At 39.5% G+C, this 27,353-nt stretch overlaps 1 protein-coding gene across 3 annotated transcripts in view; it reads right to left on the bottom strand.

The window, feature by feature from the left end:
• The window catches only part of MYH15 (myosin heavy chain 15), a 179,610-nt gene that overhangs the window by 30,196 nt on the left and 122,061 nt on the right, over positions 1-27,353 (bottom strand). For all 3 annotated transcript variants that reach the window (XM_084991405.1, XM_084991406.1, XM_084991407.1), the window contains 5 exons: positions 19,223-19,341; positions 16,600-16,796; positions 12,818-13,167; positions 10,682-10,806; positions 7,802-7,917 (listed from right to left, as the gene is read on the bottom strand). In XM_084991405.1, coding sequence (XP_084847531.1) covers positions 7,802-7,917; positions 10,682-10,806; positions 12,818-13,167; positions 16,600-16,796; positions 19,223-19,341 — 907 coding nt within the window. The remainder of the gene's footprint in view (positions 1-7,801; positions 7,918-10,681; positions 10,807-12,817; positions 13,168-16,599; positions 16,797-19,222; positions 19,342-27,353) is intronic.

Below are 27,353 nucleotides of genomic sequence, written 5' to 3'. Positions count from 1 at the left end.
TCAATGGACAGATCTTCTGGACAGCAAATCAATAAGGCAATAGAGAACCTAAATGATACAATAGAACAGTTAGACTTAATTGATATTTTCAGGATATTATATCCAAAAAAATCAGAGTACACATTCTTTTCAAGTTCAAGTTGAACATGCTCTAGGATTGATCACAAACTAGGGCACAGAACAAGCCTCAATAAATTTAAGAGTACAGAAATTATCTCAAGCATCTTTTCTGACCATAACAGCATGAAACTAGAAATAAAATACAGAAAAAGGAGAAAAAAATAACTACATGGAGACTAAACAACATGCTATAAAAAGCCAATGGGTTAATGATGAAATCAAAGAATTAAAAAATACCTTGGGACAAATGACAATGAAAACACAACCATACAAAACCTATGGGATGTAGCAAAAGTAGTTCTCAGAAAGAAGTTCATAGTGATAGAGGCCGTCCTCAAAAAACAAGAAAAATCTCAAATAACAACCTCATCTACCACTTAAAAGAGCTATAAAAAGAAGAAACAAAGCCTGAAGTCATCAGAAGGAAGAAAATAATAAAGACCAAAAAGGAAATAAATACAATAGAAATTTTAAAAATAGGAAAAATCAAGTAAAACCAAGAGCTGACTTTTCAAAAGTGTAAATAAGATTGACAAATCTCTGCCCAGGCTCACCAAGAAGAAAAGAGAGAGAACCCAAATAAACAAAATAAGAAATGAAAAAGGAGACCTAACAACCAACACCACAAACATATAAAAAAAATAAACACACAAACAAACCATAAAGGAATACTATGAACAATTATATGCAAATAAATTTGACAACAGAGGAAATGGACAACTTTCTAGACACAGTCAGCCCACCAAAATAGAATCAAGAGGAGATAGACAACTTGAACAGACCAATCACTAGAAGTCAAAAAGTATCTGTGATTTAAAAACTCCCTACATGGGAGTTCCCGTAGTGGCTCAGTGGTTAACAAACTCGACTAGTAACCATGAGGTTGTGGGTTTGATCCCTGGCCTCGCTCAGGGGGTTAAGGATCCGGCATTGCTATGAGCTGTGGTATAGGTCACAGAGACGGCTTGGATCTGTCTTTGCTGTGGCTATGGCATAGACCAGCAGCTGTAGCTCTGATTGGACCCCTGGTGTGGGAACCAATATATGCTGCCAGCGCAGCCCTAAAAAAAAACAGAAACAAAAACAAAAAAACTCCCTACAAATGAAAGTCCAGGACCAGATGGGTTTACAGATGAATTCTGCCAAACATTCCTTGTCAAACTCTTCCAAAAAATTGAAGAGGCGAGAACACTTCCACTGACATTCTATGAACCATCATCATTCTGATACCAAAACCAGACAAAGACCACCAAAAACAAAAATTATAGGCCAATATCTTTGATGACTGTAGATGCAGAAATTCTCATAAAATTAGGAAACAGAGTCCAACAACATATGAAGAGATTATACACCATGACCAAGTGGAATTCATCCCAATTTCACACGAATGGTTCAACATACCCAAGTCAATCAATGTGATACACCACATAAACAAAATCAAAAACTACATAATCATTGCAAGAGATGCAGAAAAAGCATTTGACAAAATTCATCATACGTTCATGATAAAAACTTGTACCAAAGTGGGTATAGAGGGAAAATATCTCAACACAATAAAAGCCATTTATGAAAAACCCACAGACAGTATAATACTCAATGGAGAAAAACTGAAAACCTTCCCCTTAAAATCTGAAATAAGACAAAGACACCACTCTCACCTCTTCTATTCAACATAGTTTTGTGAAGTCCTAGATACAACAATCAGACAAGAAAAAGAAATAAAATGTATCCAAATTGGAAGGAAAGAGGTAAAATTGTCATTATATGCAGATAACATGATACTATATATATAGAAAACTCTACAGATTCCACACAAAAACTACTTGAACGGATGAACAAAGTCAGCAAGGTAGTAGGATACAAGATTAACATACAGAAATCAGTTGCATTTTTTTTTTACACTAACAATGAAATGTCAGCAAGGAATGTAAAAAAAAAAATACCTTTTAAAATTGCACCCCCCAAAATAAAATACTTAGGTATAATCCTGACCAAGGAGGTGAAAGATTTATATGCTGAGACTATAAAACATTAATAAAGGAAACTGAAGATGATTTAAAGAAATGGAAAGATAACCCATGCTCTTGGATTGGAAGAATATTGTTAAAATGGCCATACTACCCAAAGCAATCTACAGATTTAATGTGATCCCTATCAAATTACCTATAACAGTTTACACAGAACTGGAACAAATAACCCAAACATTTATATGGAATTGTAAAAGACCTGGAATTGCCAGAGCCAACCTGAAGAAAAAGAACAAAGCAGGAGGCATAACCCTCTCAGACTTCAGAGAATACTACAAAGCTACAGTAATAAAAACTGTGCTACTGGCACAAAAACAGTCATAGGAATCAATAAAACAGAATAGAGTCCAGAAATAAACCCAGACACTGATGGTCAATTAATCTTTGATAAAGGAGGCAAAAATATACAAATGGGAAAAAAGACAATATTTTCAGCAAGTGGTTTTGGAAAAGTTGGACAGCCAAATGTAAATCAATGAAATTAGAACATGTCCTCACAGCCTGCACAAAAATAAACTCAAAATGGCTTAAAGACTTAAACATAAGACATAACACCATAAGACTCCTACAAGAGATCATAAGTAAAACATTCTCTGACATAAATAATACTAATGTTTTCTTAGGTTAGTCTCCAAAGGCAATAGAAATAAAACCAAAAATTAACAAATGGGACCTAATCAAACTCACAAGCTTTTGAACAGCAAAGGAAACAAACAAACCAAAAAAAGCAGGAAAGCAGGAAAGCAGGAAGGAAGGAAGGAAGGAAGGAAGGAAGGAAGGAAAGAAGGAAAGAAGGAAAGAAGGAAAGAAGGAAAGAAGGAAAGAAGGAAAGAAGGAAAGAAGGAAAGAAGGAAAGAAGGAAAGAAGGAAAGAAAGAAGGAAAGAAGGAAAGAAAGAAGGAAAGAAAGAAGGAAAGAAGGAAAGAAGGAAAGAAGGAAAGAAGGAAAGAAGGAAAGAAGGAAAGAAGGAAAGAAAGAGAGAGAGAGAGTTCCCGTCATGGCGCAGCAGTTAACGAATCCAACTAGGAACCATGAGGTTGCGGGTTTGATCCCTGGCCTTGCTCAGTGGGTTAAGGATCCGGTGTTGCCGTGAGCTGTGGTGTAGGTTGCAGATATGGCTCAGATCCCACGTTGCTGTGGCTCTGGTGTACACCAGCGGCTACAGCTCTGATTGTACCCCTAGCCTGGGAACCTCCATATGCCACAGGAGCAGCCCAAGAAATAGCAAAAAGACAAAAAAAAAAAAAAAAAAAAAAAAAAAAGGAAGAAAGAAAGACAACCTATGGAATGGGAGAGAAAGTAGTTGCAAATGATGCAACCAATGAGGGCTTAAACTCCAAAATATACAAACAACACATACAACTCAACAATGAAATAACAAATAATGCAATTAAAAAATGGGCAGAAGACCTAGACCTAAATAGACATTTCTCCAAAGAAAACATATGGATGGCCAGGAGGCATATGAAAAGATGCTCAACATCACTAATTATTAGAGAAATGCAAATCAAAACTGCAATGTGGTACTGCCTCACACAGGTCAGAATGGCCATCATTAACATTAAAGTCTAAAAATAACAAATGCTGGAGAGGATATGGAGAAAAAGGGAACCCTCCTACACTATTGGTGGGAATGTAAATTGGTGCAGCCACTATGGAGAACAGTATGGAGGTTCTTCAGAAAACTAAAAACAGAAATACCATATGATCCAGAAATCCAAATACTACGTGGGCATATATCTGGACAAAACTTTCATTCAAAAAGATACATGCACCCTTATGTTCACAACAGCACCATTCACAAGAGCCAAGACATGGAAACAACCTAAATGTTCATAAACAGACGAATAGATAAAGAATATGTGGTCTGTATATGTATACACACACACACATACACATACACATACATACATATATATATAGTGGAATATTACTCAGCCTTGAAAAAGAACTAGGTAATTATATTTGCAGCAACATGGATGCAACTAGAGATTATCATAAGTGAAGTAAGTCAGAAACAGAAAGACAAATACCATATGATATCACTTACATGTGGCATCTAAAATATGACACAAATGAACTTATCTATGAAATAGAAATAGACATATGAACAAGGAGAACAGAATTATGTTTTCCAGTGGGGAGGGGGTTGGGGGAGGGATAGAGTGGAGGTTGGGGTTAGCAGATGTGAGCTATTATATATGGACAGTATAAACAACAAGCTCTACTGTATAGCACAGAGAACTACATTGAAAGTCCTATGATAAACCATAATGGAAAGAATTATTAAAAAGTATATATATATATATGTATAAGTGAATCACCTTGTTTCTTAGCAGAAATTAACACATTGTAAATCAACTATACTTTGATTTAAAAAAGAAAAGGCTAAGGATTTTAAATTGACTGTCAATTTAATAGGTTTTTTTTCTCTTGCAATGTTTCTCATCTATATAAGATAAATGCAAAGTTTTCCTTAATTCTAATACATATCATTCAGCTTTAAAATGATTAACAAGATATTTTGCCAACTAAATGCCATGTCTGGGTTTGAGATCCTACTTCCTGAAGCTGCATTAAAATATTTTACTTAGAAATAAGAAAAGATTTAAGCAAATTCTTCTGGCAGAGACTCAGACAATAAAAGAAATCAAGTTGGATGGATAGTATATGTAAATTGAGACCACATAGAAAAGTTTGATATTACTGAGTTCAGAGGAGTGAACCATATGGAAGGAAGACATGAAGAAACGTTACTACATACCTGAAGCCACAGTGGGCAACCTGTGGGCTATGGGCTGAATCCAGTCATGCCCATATGATTTTCTATTGTCTATGGCTGCTTTTGACCTATAGTTGCAGAGTTGAGTAGCTGAAACAGAGACCCTGTAGCCCACAACCCCAAAATAATTACTACCTGACACATACAGAAAAAGTTTGCCTAACTTTCTGTAGATGATCAAAACAAACAAGTGAATTTTGATAGAGTAAGGAATTTCAATGTTTCATTCCCCAAAATTCCTTCCATAGCACCAATCCAAGTGTGTCCAACGGGAACAGAATGAAGGCCAGGGGCACCCTGGCTCTGGGCCAGTGAGAAGATCCCCAACATTTCAGCCTTTCCTTGAATACCCTGAGTTGGGAGAGGGAGGGAGGGAGGGATGGATGGATGGATGGATGGATGGATGGATGGATGGATGGATAGATAGATAGATAGAAAAAAAGAAAGGAATAGTCAGTGACCACAGAAGACTTAGAAGGCACCTGATCACCTTGTTTTCAACCCAGTCTACTGCCTTGAGCAGGCCTGACTTACACGGCAGTTATGGCCACCAGGTGGCCTTCAAGCTGGCCATGAAAGTCACTCTTCCTTTCCTGTGTCCAGGATGACGAGGATCAAAAGCAGCCATCAAAACTCCTCTCCTCCTTCCATCAGTGAATGCATTGTAACCTCCTGACCTCTAGCTCTGCTAGTTACAGCATTTGTAGGGAAACAAAAAAGCCCTATCAATCCTTAAAGGCTGGGAAAGCCTCATGCAGAATAGCAGACACAGTGTCTCACCAACATGAAGCACTCAAATATCTGTTGAACAAGTCAAACCTATGACTTGTGTACCAGCTGTGCATTCTTTCACCACCAACAGGCTTCCAGTCCAGTTTATGCAGGATGAGTTCTCACCAAACGGAAGAGCAGCAGGCAGAGAGGCAGAGAATGAATGATTTGGTTTGTAGCTCTGCCAAAGTTTTGCCTTTGCCTCTGAGTCCCTCTCCTGCTCTCCTGGTCCCTTGGACTTCCTAGGTCCTGTCTCACAAGGCTCCTTCACTTACAGGCACTTCCCAAGGATTACTTAGAACAGGACTTTGAACCTCATCTGCCCTCAGGCAGTGTTTCCCTTGGGTTCTAGAATTCACCTGGCATATACTTGATTGCTCAAAATCATATGCTTTGCTAATATTTCCCTCTGGAGTTCTCTTCAGTTTCCTTTTACATCCCTTCCTCTCCCATTCCTGAAGTCAGATTAAACCCTCAGATTACTCCTAGGCATTCTGATGCAATCTGCACTGGCACAGGGCACTCACACAGAGACTGCCTGTATTGGGATTTGTGATATTTTGTGAAGATATGCTCACCTTTCCTTTCCGGATGTACCTATTAGAGTTATTATGAATCATTAACTAAAACTCATGAATAGCTCACTGCTCCCTCTGGCCCACCCTTCTTTTTTCATCCTCTTCACAGCTCCTGCCTCATCCGTCTTCATTTCTTTCTTCTCCCTGCCTGAGCTGTTTGGATCACCAGCTTCCTTTGCACTAAAATTATTATAATTGGTGAACAGCTCTACAACATTCAGAAGTACCTGACAAGATGCAGACTCTCTGAGGATTCATTTTTTTCTTAGCTAGGTTTATTAATAGGCACAGGTTTGACGTTGTTACCTGAAATAAGCTTTTTTTTTTTTTTTTTTTTTTTTTTACTGCACAAGGAGACGTTCATTTTTGTTCCTCGTAGAAGGAAGTAGGGCAAATATCAAGGCCCAGGGATTTGGCCCTTCATCAAAAAACTCTTTTAGACACAGACGCAGAGCCTCTTACCCCCCAGTCAGTCCTATAGAGGAAAGCGCTGGTGAGTGAGAGCAAAGATAACTCAAAGTGCACAGAGAGCCAAATTTGGCTTGACATCCTCATTAAAAAAATGACCCCCATGGGAGTCTTGTCTGAAGATGGGCTATGGGGAAGAGGCCAGTTCAACTGAACATGTTAACTTTTTAAATTATTTTTTAACATGTTGACAGCAAATTGCTGGTTGAACCTCAGGCTCAAAAATTATTTTCCTTCTTGACACACGGCATTGACTTAGGGGAACTGATCAGATGGATAATACAATCATGGTTAATTCCATGAGTTTGTAATTGTGCCTCTGATCTACAGAGTGTGAAGTGCTTTGCCAGCATCAGCTTACTGATCTTCCTCACCACCTTCTATGACATGGATGGGGCTGCTTTTATCCCCTCACTTCCCTGAGAAGCTAAGAAGTGAAATGTCTAACATCATCAGCTTGTTATGATGGAGCTAAGAAAAGATCCTGCAACCCAGGATTCCTGTTTAATTCAGTTTCCTGACTATTAAGACTCAGCTGCTTCAACAGGGATTCAATAAGCAGCTTAGCTCTTGGCTATATCCCCTCTCCAAACAAATGGCTACAGGTACAGGCAGGGGGGATGTGGAAAATTCACTCAGATCTGACATTAATTTTAATGCACAGCACCAAATTTTTTAGTTCTTTTCCTCCACTGTTCAGCATTATCAGTTTCTTGAACATTCCAGAAAAACGGTTGTTACAGGGAGACCCAGATAGTATACACAGTCCTTGTCCACAGGCTTATGCTTTTTGGTATGTTATCTTGAGTCTTGTATGCAAGTAGACACTGCCTGACTATAATAAAATCATATAAACTAATAGTAATTGTGTAGATAATATTTCTTCATATTAACGGTGCTGAGTGTATTAGAAAGATTCTAATGAAGGGTTAGACTAACTAAGGTTCTTTGATAACGTTCCAACGGGGGTCATGAAATCAGCCCAACACAGTGAATTCTGTTCTGTTAAGTATTCAGAAATATGCAACTGTTGCTCATCAAAATAATCTTAAATACCTAAATGTTTCTATTTCTTCGTCTTTCTCTGAAAGCTTTCTTTCAAATTCCGCTTTAGTTTCCGAGAGATCAAGTTGCAAACGAAGAATCTTGCTTTCATTACGTTCCAGGGCTCCCTGAAATACATAAATAAGAAGCACCAGGTTAAGCCCACTTTTGGACAAAAGTATTAAATATATATCATTACTATAACTCTCTTTAGAATTGCTAGGAATAATCTAAGTTCAAATCCGGTCCCTGAAGATTGGAACAGGATGAGAGACAAGTGATTTCTTTTGTCATGTCACTTATAGCTTTGACATTCTTAGGGCTTTCAGCAGTACTTCACGAACTAGAACCTAAAGCATTTTTTAAAATAGAAAAGTTCAGTCTTGTTTGTGACTATATTTAAAATGTTAAATGTATTATTTTTTACTTTTTCTAATGTTTCCATCTTTGGGATGAATCAATAAAAGCATCAAAACTAGAACAAGGAAGGTGATAACTCCTACCTCGAAACTTTGATTTAATTCTGGACAGCACAGAAGGATAGAGAAAAAGTCAAAAGCATTCAGAGAGCAAGAAACAGGACAGTGCTTAAATAACGGAATTTAGGAAGTACCTGACACACACTGCTCTGTGTGAGCCATTATCACCATAATTATTCCTATTACTTCAAATGGATTACTTTGATAGGCAGGGAGATCTCCTACCCCTTTGTGAATTTAAATATAGGCGACAATTACTGCCAGGGATGTAATAAAAGTGATTCAGTTTCAGAAGTGTAGGTGTGATTAAGTCTTTAAAGCCTATTTCAAAGGAAAAATTTATATAGAAGAAGAAACAAACAAACAGAACATTTGGAGGATGTTTATAAAGGGTGCAAGGGGTGACGACAACCGACTGGTCAGTTAATCATTGGCTGACAAGTCCTGAGGGCAGGAGTAATTTTTATAGCCTCTTTTGAGGAGGGCTTAGTGCATGCCATCAAGATCAAAACTGGGTAGCGATTTCAAAATAAAAATAAGAAAGATGTTTGGAATTTAATGGCTTAAGGCTTTGCTGTTCTCTCAATACTACCTTTAATCTAATAGAAAATAAATAAAAACAGATGCTTGGATAGCCATTTCCTCCGAGGGCAGGGTGCCTGCCCTTCCTTCCAGGGGGAGCTGTTACCTCTAACCTTTGCAAATGCACTGAACAAGTGAATCTTTGAAGGTGACCTGGCATAATTTGAGTTTTGTGAGTTCAAAAGTAATATGATAAAGTTTCTCACAAAGGCTTACCCAGGAAAATAAATAACCCAATTTTACAAATACATGTCCAAGTTGATGAAGTATTTATGGATACGGCTGACGACAAAAGTTGAGAAAATGCAAACAGAATATAATGCCATCTAGTGCTACTAAGCGGTACAAACACTCGGCCTTAATAGTCTCACCTTCAATGTGGCCATCGATTTAATATACAAAGTCCTACATGTCATACAGAACTAAAGTTGGCCCTGCCAAATCACAACTCTCATTGGCTTCTCATGTTGCTTGAAATTTCTACCCTAAAAGTGACTTCTTTGGGTTAAGGTGGTGACTTTAGAAAGTCCCTAGTCAGGGTGGCTAGGGAACCAAAGAGAACAAGCCAATGAAACAAAGTTCAACCACTTGACAAGGTCCCAGCTTGCTAGGGAACACTGCGCTGCCTAGTGAAAGGATTCTGTTTAAAAGGCAGAGGGCCTCAGAAAACAATTTGCATAAAAAGGCAAGAGCTGTGTCAAGAGCGCCCACTTGACACATCGTCTGTCTGGCAGCTTTCTTACACAAATGTGGTGGTAAAATCAATTGAGCAGACATTGGTTGACATAGAGCAATCCTTTGGGGTCTAATTTCTTCATTATTACACCTTCCCAAAAGTCTGTGCCTAAAATCGACTGCTGTGTCTTTTAAAAATCATTGTCTCTGTTGGAGGGGGAGTGGGTAGGGGTTGAATTTTTAATATGACTGGATGCTTATTCAAAGGGTGATCAAGAAAATGAAATTCAGCCTGTAAGAAAAGAGGCTTGGTAGGGCTTGTTAACCCCTTAATGACCACGACAGGATTAACTGCCTTCTGAGTTCACCCTCTTTGGCAAAAGGTTTTCTCAGGGGTCCTTTCAATCACTAGCACACACCTGGGATAAAATCAAAATTTTTTTCCTGAAAATTTTAATCCATAACACTGAAAACATTCCTGTCAAACAACTGGCATAAAGATGAGCTTTCAGAAACAAATGTTTGAGAGTATCATTTTGAACGTGTTTTTTAAACTACCTAGATTTTTTTGAGAGGGGTTTTGACTGATTATATTTAAAGAGAGGGGCAGGTATGAGGATATTCATCCATTCAACATTCAATAAATATTTACTGAACCTCTACTACACGCCAGGCAATATTCTAGTCCAGTGCTTCTCAAATGTTAGTGTGAATATGAACCACCAAAACGCCTTGTTAAAATGCAGATTCTGATTCAACAGAGCCAAAGAGAGGGCTGAGAGTCTGAATTTCTAACAAGCTCCTGGATGATAACTGTGCAACTGGTCCACGGTCTCCGTTAGAGCAGTGAGGGTTTAGGCCCCCAGGATAAATTGGGGAACAAGATAGATGTGGTTCCTGTTTTCATTACAGTAAGGAGATTTCCATCCCTTTTGCTTACCCTCCTTTGAGCCTCAATTTCCTCATTTTTAAAATGAGGACAATAGTTTGCTATGGAGGTTATGTAAAAAAAAAAAATACATCAAAGCATTTGGCATAATGCCTGTCATGTAGTTAACACTTGAATAAATGTCATTGTGTTGTTGTTATTACTAGAATGCTGATCTTCTGCTTTGTCACAATGATAAAAGCCTTCTTTGCTCCCCAGAGGTAATACCTCCGCCTCTTCCAATGTCATCTGGACTTCAGTCTTTTCTTGTTCAATCTGTTTCTTGACCTTTTCCATTTCGCTTAAGTTCTTCTTTCCTTCTCTTAGTTGATTTGTCAGATTAGAAATCTCTTCTGGAGATGGAAGAAAAACAAAGTTAGCGAAGGGAACCAGTCTCAGACCCATGATATCAGGCACAACAGACTGTTCCCAGAGGCCCACTGGGACCATGGTCATGCCATCCTTGGTAATGGGATGACAAGCTCACTACTGGTACGTATGGAGCCTTTGCTTGAATTGGAAATAGGAATCACCTCTTCAATATATTCTTTTGCCATCTGTCAGAAAGTTGCTTACAACAATGGGTAAGGATGGTGTTTCTTAGAGGATTGTGCATTAAACAACCTGTGTAACTGTACATGGTAGTCCTGCTCCCGTCAGAGCTATGCCAGATACTGCCTGGTGGGGCTCTAGGACACAGCCCTGGAATCCCTACACTTCCAGTGGAAATGCTTAGCTATCAACACTGGTGGCAGCTGTTGTGGCAGCTGCTACTCAACACCAGGATGGGATCTTATAGCATACGTCGCGTCTTTGTCTGCCAGAAGCTAATGTGTGAGCCCAGATAGAGCTAGGAAGGAGCTCAAGCACTTGAGGTTTTGTGCCTAGCCTCTCATGAACACCAGCCTTTGACAGAGCAAGGCATCCAGAAGTGACAAAACCTCCACCACCTGCCTGTTCATGAAGGAAGCCTCTAGAACCCAAGAGCTGTGGAGCAGGGCCAAGTGCTCTGGGAATTATCCACAGTCCAGAGGCAGTGAAAGGAGTTCAAGAGTTTGAACAGGGCTGTGAGATCCAGGGCTGTGATAGGACATGACAAGAATTTTTATAAGTGACAAAAACAAACCCATTAGATGGCAATTCTCATATGAATAATAACTCCTTCTCTGATCCGGCTTCTCCAGAAGAGGGGCTCCCAAGAGAAAACTTGAGGCAGTGGGTCTCTATACTGACCATATCTTAGAATCATACCTCACCCCAGACCAAGTGCAGTCCCCAGACCAGAAGCACTGGGCAGTATCTCAAAATTTAAAAATTAATTCCTTTAGCCCAGTAATTTCACTTCTAGGAATCTACCCTACTGAAATACTTGTACGTGTCCACAAATATATACATAGGGATGTACAACAAAGGATTATTTATAATCATGAATAATAGTATCTAAAATGAATAAGGTCTAGTTAAATGTGTTAATCATCCTATTTTAAAACACTGTATTGCTATTAACAATCATGTGGTTGGGCTCCAGGTATGGGTACAAGGGAGGTGGGCAGAGCCAGTAGTGAAGTATGTATGCCAGAATCCAGCTGGCTGGGCTCAAATCTCAGATCTGCTACCTATTAAATGTGAATTTGGCCAAGTTCTTAACCTTCTGTGACTCAATATAATCTGCATTTTACAGATAAAGAAACTAACACATAAGACTGTCCTGAGACTTAAACAATGAATAGTTATATGTAGAACAGCACCTGGCACATGGTATGGGCTGTAGAAACATTTGTTAAATGAGAAAATGTAGGAGTTTCTGTCTTGGCTCAGTGGAAATGAATCTGACTAGCATCCATGAGGATGCAGGTTTGATCCCTAGCCTTGCTCGGTGGATTAAGGATCTGGTGTTGCCGTGAGCTGTGGTGTGGGTTGCAGATGTGGCTTAGATCTGGAGTTGGTGTGGCTGTGGGGTAGGCCAGACACTACAGCTCCAAATGGACCCCAAGCCTGGGAACCTCCATATACCACAGGCACAGTCCTAAAAAGACAAAAAATAAAATAAAAATAAAATGCACTAAATAAAATAATAAAATGTGAAGAATAATGTGTAATTTAAGTAAAAAAATGTATTCACATATATGTACATGGAATATCTTGGTAGGGTGATAGATACAAAGAAATTAACAGGCTTCCTTTACCAAGTGGACTGGGACTAAAGGTAGGAGAGTAGTCACCTTTGGAATTTGCTTAATGAAAATAGTATCTGTAGTAAGAAAAAACAATTTTTTGAAAGGAAGTATTAAAAATGGAAAAGTTAAGACCTGGGTGAGGCCCTGACCATGCTGCTGTGGCTACATTCATTATGGCCCAGCATACCTTGCAAGTCCTTGTTCATCCTCTGGAGGGCCTCCTGGCTCACAGCGCTCTCCTCATAGGCATGCCTGAGCTCCAGGAGCTCAGTGCTGAGGGCCCGAGCCTCCTTCTGAGAGGCGGCCAGCATCACCTGGGACTCCTCGTGCTTCTGCCTCCAGTCGTCCAGGCACTTGTCAAAGTGCTGCTGCTTCCGGTCCAATGCATCGGCCGTGGAGCGTGCCTTCCGGAGGTCCCACAGGGTGTCCCCGAGCTCAAGTTGCAGTCGGAGCCTAGCCCTTTCCAGGGAGGCATTTTTGGCATTGGCCACTCCCATGGCTTCAGCAGCCTCCTGCAACCGGATGGCCAGCTTCTTCCTGAGAAGGGGAGGCCCAAAGAGCAAGTGAAGCCGCAACACTCAGAGAGCTCTTCCAGCGTGTTCTTATTAAAGACATTGTGTGTACAAAATTAAGGGGCTCCTGAGGATGGCTTCATAGAATGAAGTAGAAGCAGCTTGAATCTGAAAATGACCCCCTTGTGCCTACAGAACCCAGATGTCTCTGACCACCACCCTCTGGCTCCTGTGTCCACATGTACTTTATTTTCCCCTACTCTTTGCCAACCTGGACTTGAAACTCAGGATCTCTGAATCCCTGCTTCCCCTGACTATATTGAGGACTTCATAAGAAATGGGAGCAAGAAGAATATAGTAGTGAATATCCAATAGTAAGCAACTGTTAAAAGTCTTTAGCTTGTCTAGTCTCTAAAGAGCGCCTTGGCTACACTGCTTCCAGGAAAGATTCTTTGGCTCTCTCCCGCTCACTCTCTCCCTTGCTCACAATTTGAGTCCTAAATATGCCCAAATCTTCTTTTCTCTGAATTTCTTTTCTATTTCAGCACCTCTTCCAAATTTATATATTCAAATCCATCCCAGTGTCATGCTCACTTTATAGGTTCCACTGTTCTTGGGTTCACTTTAGCCGCTGTCTGTCATCCTCCTCAGCATCCTCTGAGATGGAGGGGCTGATTAAAATGCTTCCTCCATGGGCCCCACAATGCAGTGCTTAGGCATCTTAATGGGTGTGATGTATTTTCTTGCTCACATCTCCTGCAAGGACACTGGCCACTGGCAATCCCCACTCTTTTTTTTTTTTTTTTTTTGCTTTTTCAGGCTGCACCTGTAGCATATAGAGTTTCCCAGGACTGGGGCTGAATCAGAGCTGAAGCCACTGGCCTACACCAGAACCACTGCAACTTGGGATCTGAGCCCCATCTGTAACCTACACCACAGCTCACAGCAATGCCGGATCCTTAAACCACTGAGCGAGGCCAGGTATTGAACTGCATCCTCATGGATCCTAGTCAGGTTTGTTAACCACTGAGCCACAGGGAACTCCAGCAATCCCATTCTTACCATTCAACACACCTCTTAGATGAAAGGTACTGTGTATACCAAAGCTTTTTCCTATATACTGTTATTAAACAGAAAAGGTCCCCAGGAATTAACATGTGCCACACAACTAATCCAACAAAACAACAAAAAGCCCCCTTTGGTGGAATCCTGCAAAAACCTATCTGTGCTCAACAGCAAGGACTTGGGCTCCAACAACTGCTCCTTGCTCACTGGCTTTCCGACCATAGTCACTTCATGTCTTTGTTTCACTTTTCTTAACTGTTAAGAGGAGATGCTGATTTATTGCATGGTGACTATCATTAATAATACTGCCCTGTATACATGGAAGTTGCTAGAAGAGTAGAGCTTTAGTTTTTTCACCATAACAACAACAAAATGGTACTTAGGTGGGGTAAAGGAAGGGTTAACTATCTTGTAAAGATTTCAAAATATATGCATATATCAAATTATCCCATTGTATACATTAACTGTTCATCCTGCACAATGGTATATGTCAATTATATCTCAATAAAGCTGGAGATGAAAAGGAGATTCTGTGCTTTACCCTACCTAAAGGAGTCATAAAATTATTACACCTATTTTAACTACTTTAGAAATGCTCATCTGTAACCAGAAAAATAGGAATTTTACTTTGGGTGCCTAACTGCTAAGGTTCTGAGGGGTTTTACCAGGCCAGGGGGCTATCAGTGCTCAAATCAGGCAAGTCCAGGGCAAACTGGACAACTGATCACCTTCATTTGACTGATAATATTTTTCTACATTTACTACCAACTACCATCTTGCTCCTCAACTTGCCAACCATAAGCACCTATGTGTTGTTGCCTAGAAGATGCAAGAAGAGATGGGAGATGAAGAAACCAGATCTCTCTCCTTGGAGGAACTCAGAACTGGTAAATGGGGCCTCAGGTGAGCTTCTTTCCATGAAACTAACTCATCATGTCAACCCAAGCCTGGAAATCTGAGTGAAAAGATCTTCAACTTTCCAATTTTAAAAAAACATAGAATCCTAGATTTTTTTGAAGTTCTACCTTCCTGAGGTGATTTAGAGGGCGAGCACAATACAGACAATGATTTATATATTTGATGTTCAGCTAAGTTAAAGCAACAACAACAAATCTTCAGATAGTATCATGTTTGCCCATCATTTTTCTTTAGTTGTTGTGTACTGCAGGACCACAATTTGTTAGTTCTAGCAAATCCATATGGTCATAAGTAGCCTATATACAATCCCTTTTGTCATTCCCTCCCCAAGAAACCTTTGTTATTTCACCATAACAACAACAAAATGGAAATTAGAACAGTAAAAATAGAATGACGGATAGACACTTTCACTTGAAGTCTTCAAGTGCCATATTTTGGATATGAGGAACCGTTTCAGTTCAAAGCTGCACTATTCTGTGGCCTTAACGCATTTACTGCAGATATTTTTAGTATCTGTCATCCCTAAACCCTTTTTAAGTTACTGTGGCACAGAGATGGATCACTTCGTCCCCCTTCAGGGACAGGACACAGCGGCTGTTCAGCACGTGCACAGCCATGTCTTTCAAAGATTTAGGTGAAGAACTGAAAAACAATATTTTTGGATGATGCTAAAGAGAAATGTATTGATCTGCCCTGGATTTTTGCCAAGCTACCAAGCCAAGGACACATTCTTTTCAGTCACCCTTTAATGATTACTAGTTGGGGATGGTTTGACACTTTCTTTCAAAGACACGCAGTCTTTCGACCTCTGAGCAAAATGCTTTAGAACTACACCCTGGTACTGAGTTTTGATTCATGTGGGCCCTAAACTTCTGTAGTTCCTGAGAACTTCTAAAACCTTTATGTAGTGTTGGCTATAAAACTGATATCCTAACCTTAGAGGTGGCCCCAAGGCATTTTCTTTTCAAAGAAACCTTTGTCCCATAGGCAGGATGACAGATCCTAACATGTTTTCAACTGTCCTTGTCCATCTTCACAGACCACTTTGTAGTCCACAAGTTGTAGACCAGAGACACAATGACTTTAATGTATGGAGACGTGTACACACATGGACTCCATTATTTTGCTGTTCCAAATGAAACACAGGAGTTTAAGTGCTATCTTATTTTCAAACCATAGCTCAAAGCCACGTCTTTTATGAAAACTTCCCTTGTACCCCTAGAAAGAGCCTCCGTTTTTCCCCTAGGACCTCTGTCTAGTCTTTATCACTCTGTATTATAATTTTTATTTTTGAACCCCTCTAGAGCAAGTGCTTCTTGCCAGTGGTAGCTGTTTCAGCTTTGGTCCTGGGCTTGTTCTCACACTTGGTAAGGATCTGCCAAGGGCACACACGAGGCCTTGAAGACCAAGTCTCTATTCTCTGAGTCCTCTGTGTAACTGACTCCAGGGTCAGGGTTGGCCTTGCCCCACTCACTTGGCATCCTCCAAGTCCTCAGTGTTGCGGATGGCGTCGTCCTGGTACTTTGTCCTCCACTTCACCACCTCAGCATTGCCTTTGAATAGGGCCCAGAGCAGCTCAGCCTTGGCCTCTTGCTCTTCCTCATACTGCTCTCGTAGAAGGTCACAGTCACGCTTGGCTGACTTCACGGCCTGGGCCAGGGCGCTCTGTGACTGTAGGGAGCACAACACGTATTACAAGAAGGCACCACCATGTTAACGATGAGAGGCTGGGAGGTGACATCATCTTTTTTAGATAAGGTTAATAACCACCTGCCACAAATGCGAGCTGAACCTGAACCTAGGAAGATAATACCAGGGAGAGAACTGGGGCCAAGAAGAGAAAGGAGAGAGGTATCTAATTGCTGTCATTAAAACAAGGAAGAGAGTTCTATTTTGGGATCTGCCAGCCTGACTATGTGGGCTTCAACAATAGACAGGCCTGGAGTTCTAGAAATAGTGCAGAGAATGCAAAGGTAGCAAGAACACATATTATCATTTAGGCAATAAGATTTATATTTAGCAATATATACAAATCTGATCTTGTTTTCACTAGAAAGGACCACTGAGTTTAGTCTAGCCTTTTCATTCCACTGATAAGGAAAACAAAAACTTTTTTTGTAATTCTCTAAAAACTTTAATCACCTTAAAAGAGTCTTTCCAATAAAACTTCCCATAGGGATGAAAATATTTTATATGTACACTGTCCAATACGGTAGCTACTAGCCATGCAGCTACTGAACACTCAAAATGTGCCCCAGCTGTGCATTGTTCAATCCAGGGGGTGCTGATGTGGAGGTGTGAAAAAAAAAGGTGCCCCAAGCAAGGTGTGATCAAAACTAAATTTCAATTTTATTTAGTTTTAATTAATGTCCATTTCAATTCAGATAGTTGGCTATTGTGGAGTTCAGTTTAATGACTATTTCTGTCACTTAACTGGTGGTCTGGTTAACCTAACAGCATTATTGCCAAGAGATAACCTAGTCTAGTGGGAAGAACCAGGGTCTCTTCCAGTCTTCATGGGTTCTTAATGCAAATAAGGAGACAGCATTTCCTCTGGTAGACGCAGCTCTGAAAGGACAAGGCTTGGTTAATGGCAGCCTCAGGCAGATACCACTAGGCAGTGAACAAAGAGCAAAAATACATAGCAACCCTGAGAAGGACACAGGCTTTGGAATCTGGGAAAAGGCTTTAAATCGTGACCCTTCCTCTTATTTAATATACATTTATTGTGCTCCTGCTCTAGGCCTTAGTATTAATGGAAGTAAATGAGAGGGAGACAGTCTTTGTCCAAAGGAGCCAGAAGGAGTGAGAGGATACACAAAACAAACATGTACACAAATTAATAAATAAAATTGCTGACAGTAGTGTGAGCATAAAACAGATTGACATGATAAGGAACATTTGGCTCCTTCTCACCATCCCTCAAAGGCCCAGAGGAGGGGTTTTTAAACAGTGGGAGCGGCAGCTACAAACGTCCTAAGGCTGGAATGATGGCGGCTTGTTTATGAGTCAGTGAGGAGGCCAGGGTGACTGGAGGAGAGGAAATGAGGGGAGCAGCTGGGAGAAGTAGGGTCACAGAAGGAAGCTGCACAGAGCAAGGGGGCCTTGTGTGCCAGTTGGAAGCTACTGGGAAGTCAGCCAAAGATCTTCTAAACTATAAATCTAATCACTTCACTACCTGCTAAAATTCCTTTACAATCTACTACTAGCTGGATGACCTTAGACGAGTTATCGGTTTTCTCAGAGCCTTGGTGACTTCATGTAAAAGATACAATTCTTCCTCTTTCATATGATTTATATATGATGGTTGAGATAACATGAGAGAAGCATCTAGCATCTGTCTGATGCACAAATTATGGTGGTAATTTTTAAACGTACATATAATCTAGAAAGTAAGGAGAGTGGAGGGAATAAAATAAAATATTTAAACACAGAGCTCTGAAGACTTAATGACTTGCACTCGAAGAGTAAATGCCTTTGCAGTGAGATTATGGTGAAGGAAGGTACTTTGGGGTCTCTATAAGAAGATGCCTTGGATATGAACTAAGAATTGACTTGACTACCAAGGCTCAAAGAATCCATCCTCTCATGTGAGTCACTGTGCTTTAACCTTAAAGAACCACTTTCACTGGGGTCACCTACTAGCAGTATTATGCATTCTCTTGGGAAGAAATGACTAATAATGATTAATATCTATAATTTACTGACAATTTAAAAGTAATGTTGAGCTAATCCAGCCCCATTAATTTTATCCTGGTCTTTTATTTAATTTCACTTCTTTGTGCACCTCAGAATCAAAGATCCATAAAGAACTTTGCTGAATTTCTGTTCAAGTAATAATGCAGAATGGCAATGCATACTTCACTTGCTCTAAATCTGACAAAGTACAGAAGCAATTTGAATTGTTGAGGATGATCCTTCAATGATCAGGGTCCTTCCTGGCACATACAAGACCCAACACATCTTTTTTTCCCCTAACTTCTAGGGAACTTTTTCCCTTTTTTCTTTCATATGAGAAGACAGTGGGGCTGACCAGCAAGCATTATTTTTCTTTAACATACAGTCAAGCTCCTGGTAAGAAATAATAGATGCATTACTTTGGTCCCCTCTGCCAATTGCCCTCTCAGGTCTTGAATCTGCAGAGTGAAGGTGCTCTTCTCCCTGGAAAGTTGGTTTATCAGAGCTTCTTTTTCTTCCAGCCTTTTAAGGAATTCACCTACAGAAAGATTTCATAAGATCAGTTAATCTCGGTTTTCTTCCTCACCTACTGCCTCCCCCATGTCACTTGTTGAATGTAAGAGTAACTGAAATGATCCACGTATTTTTGATTTATAAAGAGTCTGACAATCCAGTTTTCAGCAAAACGATGGCAATGATTTTTTCCAGAACTCACAAGAGAGCCCTAAAAAAGAACTGACTTTTAATAGTTAAGTACAAGGAGAGAAGAGATAATATTAGCTACGTGCACTGAGGATCTTCCATGAAATAAGGACTTTATGTATATTATCTAGTTTAAGTCTCATAACTATTGATAATGGAGGTATTATAGTATCCATTTTTCAGAAGGGAAAACATGGTAACTTAAATGTGATTGAGACACAAACCTCCCTAGCTAGTAACTGATGGACATAAATTCAAGTCAAGCTCTTAATCCTGAAGAACGCATTCTTTCTTCAATGCCAGGCCCCCCTGTTCCATATAATTTTTAGATAATTACAAATTCTTTGCCTGCTTTGTAAATTGAAGATAACAATGAAGGGTTGTTAAAAAATTAAATGAGTATTAACGTATTCTGTAGACTGAATTGCTAAATAAATATTAGAAATTGTCATTAAATGCTAAAGAATGTGACTGAGAGAGGGGTAAATTTTATTTCACTCTAGTCTACCCTTCCTGCTTCTTTCATCAATAGATGAGAAATACCATTGGTACTAAAGCAGAACCAACCCTTAGCAAAGGCAGTTACTTCTATTATGCAATTAGTGCAACAATAAAAGCCCCAAATACTTATAATTCCAACCCTTCTTGCTACAAACAAGTTCTAAAACACAACATTATAAGAAAATATATGTTTGGGCTAAAACAGCAATTCCCAAACTTTTTGGTCTCAGAAACACTTTATAAAAATTATTGAGGACTCCACAGAGATTTTGCTTCTATGAGTTTTATATCAGTAGATAGTGTATTAGAAATTCAAAGAGAAATTTAAGATATGTATTTACTCACTTTAAAGTAATAATAAAATTCTGGGTTTTTTTTTTTGTTTTTTTTTTTGTCTTTTTAGGGCTGCACCTTTGGCAAATGGAAGTTCCCAGGCTAGCGGTTGAATCAGAGCTGTAGCTGCCACACTACACCACAGCCACAGCAACTCAGGATCTGAGCTGTGTCTGTGACATACACCACAGCTCATGGCAATGCTGGATCCTTAACCCAATGAGCAAGGCCAGGGATTGAACTTGCAGCCTCATGGATACTAGTTGGGTTCATTACTGCTGAGCCATGACAGGAACTCCAATAATAAATTTTAATGACATGTTAATAGAATCAACAGTTCTTTAGAGGGAGAAATTATATTTTCCAAAACCACAAAAAATGAGAAAAATCAGTTTGTTTTACATTTTTTAAAAATCTCAGTCTTTTTTTTCTTTGCTTTTTTTTAGGGCTGCACATGCAGTGTTTGCAAGTTCCCAGGCTAGGGCTTGCATCAGAGCTGAAGCTCCCAGCCTACACCACAGCCACAGCAATGCAGGAACTGAGTCATGCCTGCAACCTAGACCACAGCTCACGGCAATGACAGATCCTTAACCCATTGATTGAGGCCAGGGATAAAACTTGAATCCTCATAGATACTAGTCAGACTCTAACTGAACCACAATTGGTACTCCAAAAAAACTCTGTCTTAATAAAAGTCAGCTGGTTGAAGAATCCAACTCTGTCTTAATAAAAGTCAGCTGGCTGAAGAAATCCAGCCTCTCCAGATAAGTAGTTAGAAAAGGGAGATGTGGAGTTCCTGATGTTGTGCAGCGGGAATGAATCCGACTAGGAATCATGAGGTTTTGGGTTCAATCCTTGGCCTCGCTCAGTGGGTTAAGGATCCAGCATTGCCATAAGCTGTGGTGTAGGTCACAGACACGGCTCAGATCCTGCATTGCCATGGCTGTGGTGTAGGCCGGCAGCTGTAGCTCTGATTTGACCCCTGGCCTGGGAACCTTCATATGCCATGGGTGCAGCCCTAAAAAGCAAAAAAAGAAAAGGAAAAGCAAGAAAAGGGAGATGTATTTTCATCATCTTTTCAGATAATTGTGACTATTATTTGATATTACACCAAAATTCAATAAATAGAAGTTACTTGAGGGTTAATAGTATAAACCCTATAAATGAAATTTATTTTGTTACATTAAAATTCATGGATCTATCTTAAACTTTGAATGCATCTTTTACCCACACATGATTTTGTAACATCAAGCAGTGATTTGAAAAGTATGTGTTTACTGAATTATATAGATCTTGCAAATGTTAACATGTTGCATTACACAATATAGAAAATCAGATCTGTTGACATCACCACTTATCTCATAAGAAAAGCTTTTGAGGTTCAGATAAAGATGGGGAAGTAGGAAGATCCTGAGCTCACTTCCTTCCACGCACATACTAAAACTATAACCACATATAGAAAAACTATCTTTGAGAATGACGTGAAGACTAGCAGAACAGATTTTCTACAACTAAGGATATAAAGAAAAGGCCATATGTGGATGGTTAAGAAGGGCAGAGACATGGTCTAGTCAGAACCCCATCCCTGCTATGCAACTACTGAGCAGGAGGGATAGCACAACTGAGAAGGTCCCCATTGGGGAGCGAGGGTTCCAAGCCCTATATCAGGCAAGCCCAGAGTACTTGCACTAGGTCTGGTTTTGAAAATCAGAAGGGCTTAGGACCAGGAGAGGTAGAAGTCTGTGGAAAACTGAGGCACTGCTCTTGAAGGGTTCATACACAAACTCACTTGCTCCAAGTCCTAGTGTAGAGGCAACAGCTTGAAAAGCACCTGGCTCATATAAGAAGGACATTCAGGAGTAGCAAACCCAAGTAATATCCATGAGGATGTGGGTTCAATTCCTGGCATCACTCAGTGAGTTAAGGATCGGCCATGAGCTGTGGTGTAGGTTGCAGATGTGGCTAGGATCTGGCCTTGCTGTGGCTGTGGCATAGACCAGCAGCTACAGCTCTGATTTGACCCCTAGCCTAGAAGAAACCTCCATACCTTGCAGGTGCGGCCCTAAAAAGACCAAAAAAAAAAAAAAAAAAAAAAAGAAGAAGAAGAAGGAGATTCTTTGGCTAGTATCAGAATATATGCTGGAGGGGCAGGGATCTGGTGGAATTGTCTCCAGTGATAGAAACACTTGTGAACACCTTTTTATTTATTTTTAACTTTTCTGCCACCTAGTTGGCTCAGGGCTGATGGGCACCATTTCTGTCACTTTCAATCAACCTAGCTAACAGTGTACCCTATCCCAACATTCCCCTAGGTCCCTCAAAAGCCACTACATGATCTCCCCACAAGGCAGGTGGTGCAAGCTGGCACTGGTGCCCTTACAAAATGGCTCTTACCCCATTTAAGCTGGTGCGCCACCTTGGCCAGCACCAACACCCCCATCAAAGGAGCACCCATTTGCACTTCAGCTCTGCCCACAGCACACCCACAACAATCACAAGCAAGCTATGCAACCAGCTGGGTCTGGGGCCAGTCTCCACCACTAGTGTGACCACAGCAATTGTGGCCCAGCCACAACAGGAGGGCATATGCAGCCCAAAGGGGGGAAACCCTTGGAAAAACTGGCTCTGATGACCATGGGCTACTGAGTACCATAGAACACCTTCCACATAAGGCTACTCTTTCAAGACTGGGAAATGGAGCTGATCTACCTAATACATAGAAACAAACACAAAGGTTAAATGAGGAGACAAAGGAACACTTTCCAAATGAAAGGACAAGACAAAACTCCAGAAAAGGAATTAAAATGGAGATAAGCAATTTATCGGGAAAGAGTTCAAAGTAATACTCACAAAGAGGCTTACCAAACTCAGGACAGGAAGTGATAACTTCAACAAAAATATAGAAAATATTAAAAAGAACCAATCAGAATTGAAGATTACAATAACTGAAATGAAAACACACTAAATGAATCAACTACATATTAAAAGATGCAGAAGAACAAACAGATAAATGATCTGACAGATGAGGCATTGGAAATCACCCAATCAGAATAGTAAAAAGAAACAAGAATTTTTTAAAATGAGATTAGTTTACAGGACCTCTGGGACAACATCAGGCATACTAAAATTTGCCTTAGGGGTCCCAGAAGGAGAAGAGAGAGAAAGACAGACAGAGAATATATAAAGGGAACATACCTCAAAATAATAAGACAATACTACCTAAGGCAATCTACAGATTCAATGAAATCCCTATCAAATCACCAATGACATTCTTTACAGAACAATAACAAAATTTTTTAAAATTTGCATGGAAACACAAAAGACCTAGAATAGCCAAAGCAATATTGAAAAGAAAAAATTGAACTGGAGGAATCAGGTTCCCTGACTTCAGACTCTACTACAAAACTACAGTCATAAAAATGGTATGGTACCAGCACAAAAACAGAAATATGGATCAATGGAACAGGATAGAAAGCCCAGAAATAAACCCAAGCACCTATGGTCAATTAATCTATGAAAAAGGAGGCAAGAGCACACAGTGGAGGAAAGGTAGTCTCTTCAATAAATGGTGCTGAGAAAACTGGACAACTGCATATAAGAGAATGAAATTAGAACACTGTCTAATACCATATACAAAAATAAACTTAAAATGGACTAAAGACCTAAATGTAAGGCCAGATACTATAAAACTCCTAGAGGAAAACATAGGTATAACACTCTTTGACATAAATCACATCAATATCTTATTTGATCCACATCCTAGAATAAAGACAATAAAGATGTGAATAAACTAATGACATCTAATTAAACTCAAAAGCTTCTGCACAGCAAATGAAACGATTAAAAAAGTGAAAAGACAACACACAGAATATGAGACAATTTTTGCAAATGACTTAACCAACAAAGGTTTAATCTCCAAAATTTACATACAACTCATACAGCAAAACAAACAGTCCAACTGAAAAATGGGCAGAAAACCTAAATAGACATTTCACCAAAGAAAACATACAGATGGCCAGCAGGCACATGAAAAAATGCTCAACATCATTAATTATTAGAGAAATGCAAATCAAAACTACAATGAGGTACCACCTCACACCAGTTAGAATGGCCATCATTAACAAATCAACAAATAATAAATGCTGGAGAGGATGAGGAGAAAAGGGAACCCTCCTACATTGTTGGTAGGAATGTAAATTGCTACAACCACTATGGAAAAAAGTATGGAAATACCTCAGAAAACTAAATATAGAATTACCATATGACCCAGCATTCCCACTCCTGGGCATATATCCAGACAAAACTTTCCTTGAAAAAGATACATGCACCCATATGTTCATCTCAGCACCATTCAAAATAGCCAAGACATGGAAACAACCTAAATGCCCATTGATGGATGAACGGTTTAGGAAGATGTGGTACATATATATAATGGAATACTACTCAGCCATAAAAAAGAACAAAATAATGCCATGTGCAGCAATGTGGATGGAACTAGAGACTCTCATACTGAGTGAGGAAGTCAGAAAAGAAAGACACCATATGATATCACTTATATGTGGTCTCTAAAATATGGCACAAATGATCTATCTATAAAACAGAAAAGGAGTTCCCGTTGTGGGGCAGTGGTTAACGAATCCGACTAGGAACCATGAGGTTGCAGGTTCGATCCCTGGGCTTGCTCAGTGGGTTAAGGATCCGGCGTTGCCGTGAGCTGTGGTGTAGGTTGCCGACGCGGCTCAGATCCCACGTTGCTGTGGCTCTGGTGTAGACCAGCGGCTACAGCTCTGATTGAACCCCTAGCCTGGGAACCTCCATATGCAGTGAGAGTGGCCCAAGAAAATGGCAAAAAGACAAAAAAAAATTCAAAAAAAAGTATAAAAAAAAAAAGTAGAAAAGATCATGGATATGTAGGACACACTCGTGTTTGTCTGGAGGAAGGGATAGGGAGTGGGATAGACTGGGAGTCTGGGGTTAGTAGATGAAAACTCTTACATTTGGAGTAGATGGGCAATGAGATCCTGCTGTACAGCACAGGGAACTATATATCTAATCACTTGTGATGGAACATGATGGAGGATAATGTGAGAAAAGGGATGTATATATATGTATGACTGGGTCACTTTGCTGTATAGCAGTAATTGACAGAACATTGTAAATCAATCATAATAAAAAATTTTTTAAAAGTCAGTCAGTATAATCCACTATAACAAAAGTCTAAAAAAAAAAAAAAAAGACCATACTTGATAAAACCATGCCTAACATAATACTCAATGGTGAAAACCCTCAAAAATAGGAACGAGAGAAGGATGTCCATTCTTGTTGCTTTTATTCTACACAGCACTAGAAGTCATAGCCACAGCAATCAGACAAGAAAGAGAGATAAAACTCATTTAAATTAGAAAGGAAGAGATAAAACTGTCACTGTTTGCAGATATGATGCTATACATAGAAGATCCTAAAGATTCCATTAAAAAAAATTAGAATGAATGACTTCAGTAAAATTGCAGGATACAAAATCAATACACAGAATCAGCTGCATTTCTGTACACTAAAACTATGAGAAAGAGAAATGAAGGAAACAATTCTGTTTATAATTGCATCAAAAGAATAAAAGACCTAGCATTAAATTTAACCAAGGAGGTAAAAGACCTGTACTTGGAAAACTCCAAGACATTGATGAAAGAAATTGAAGATACAAGAAAATGGAAAGATATTCTGTGTTCATAGAGTGGAACAATTAATATTATTAAAATGTTATTACCCAAAGCAATATACAGATTCAGTGCAACTGCTATCAAAATACATTTTTGGCATTTTTCATAAAACTAAACAAATAGCCCTAAAGTTTTTATGAAATCACAAATGACCCAGAATAGCCAAACAAATCATGAGAAAGAAGAATAAAGCTAGAGGTATCACACTCCCTGATTTCAAACTATACTACAAAGCTACAGTAATAAAAACTTTGAGACTGGCACAAAGACAGACACAGATCAATAGAATAGAACAGAGAGCCCAGAAACAAATCCACACTTAAATGGGCAATTAATTTACAACTAAGGAGCCAAGAACATACAGTGGGGAAAATACAGTCTTCAATAAATGGTGTTGGGAAATCTGGAAATTAAATTCGCAAGAATCAAAGTGGACTATTTTCTCACCACACACAAAAATAAATTCAAGATGAATTAAATATTTAATGTAAGATTTGAAACTATGTAATTCCTAGAACAAAATATGACTATATTTTTCACATAGGTCTCAGTAGTATTTTTGGATCTGTTTTCTCAGGCAAGGGAAACAAAGACAAAAATAAACTAATGGGACCTAATCAAACTAAGAAGCTTTGCACAGTACAGGAAACCATCAACAAAATGAAAAGACAACCTACTGAATGGGAGAAGATATTTGCAAATGATATATATGACAAGGATTTAATATCCAAAAGGACAAAGAATTCATACAATGTGACAAAACAAACAATTTGATTTAAAAATGAGCAGAGGGGGAGTTCCCGTTGTGGCTCAGTGGTTAACGAATCTGACTAGGAACTATGAGGTTGCGGGTGTGATCCTTGGCCTTGCTCAGTGGGTTAAGGATCTGGTGTTGCGGTGAGCTGTGGTGTAGGTTGCAGACGCGGCTCGGATCCTGCATTGCTATGGCTCTGGCGTAGGCTGGTGGCTACAGCTCAATTCAACTCCTAGCCTGGGAACCTCCATATGCCACAGGAGCACAAGAAATGGCAAAAAGACAAAATAAAATAAAATAAAATAGAAAAATAAATAAAAATGAGCAGAGGACTTAAATAAACATTTTTTTTTCCCAAGGAAGACATACAGATGGCCAACAGACACTTGAGAAGATATTCAACATTGGTCATCACCAGGGAAATGCAAATCAAAAGCACAATGAGATTATCACTTCATACCTGCCAGAATAGTTTTATCAAGAAGACAACAAATAGCAAGTGTTGGTGAGGAAGTGGAGAAAAGGGAGCCCTCGTGCACTGTT

Source organism: Sus scrofa, chromosome 13, assembly GCF_054392235.1.
Source record: "Sus scrofa isolate SSC_HxYL_T2T_F1_AM1 chromosome 13, Sscrofa_HxYL_maternal_Yorkshire_Landrace_v2.0, whole genome shotgun sequence".
Classification (NCBI taxonomy): domain Eukaryota; kingdom Metazoa; phylum Chordata; class Mammalia; order Artiodactyla; family Suidae; genus Sus; species Sus scrofa.
Note: the sequence above shows the minus strand (reverse complement) of the source record. Positions and strands in the feature narration are given on the sequence as shown.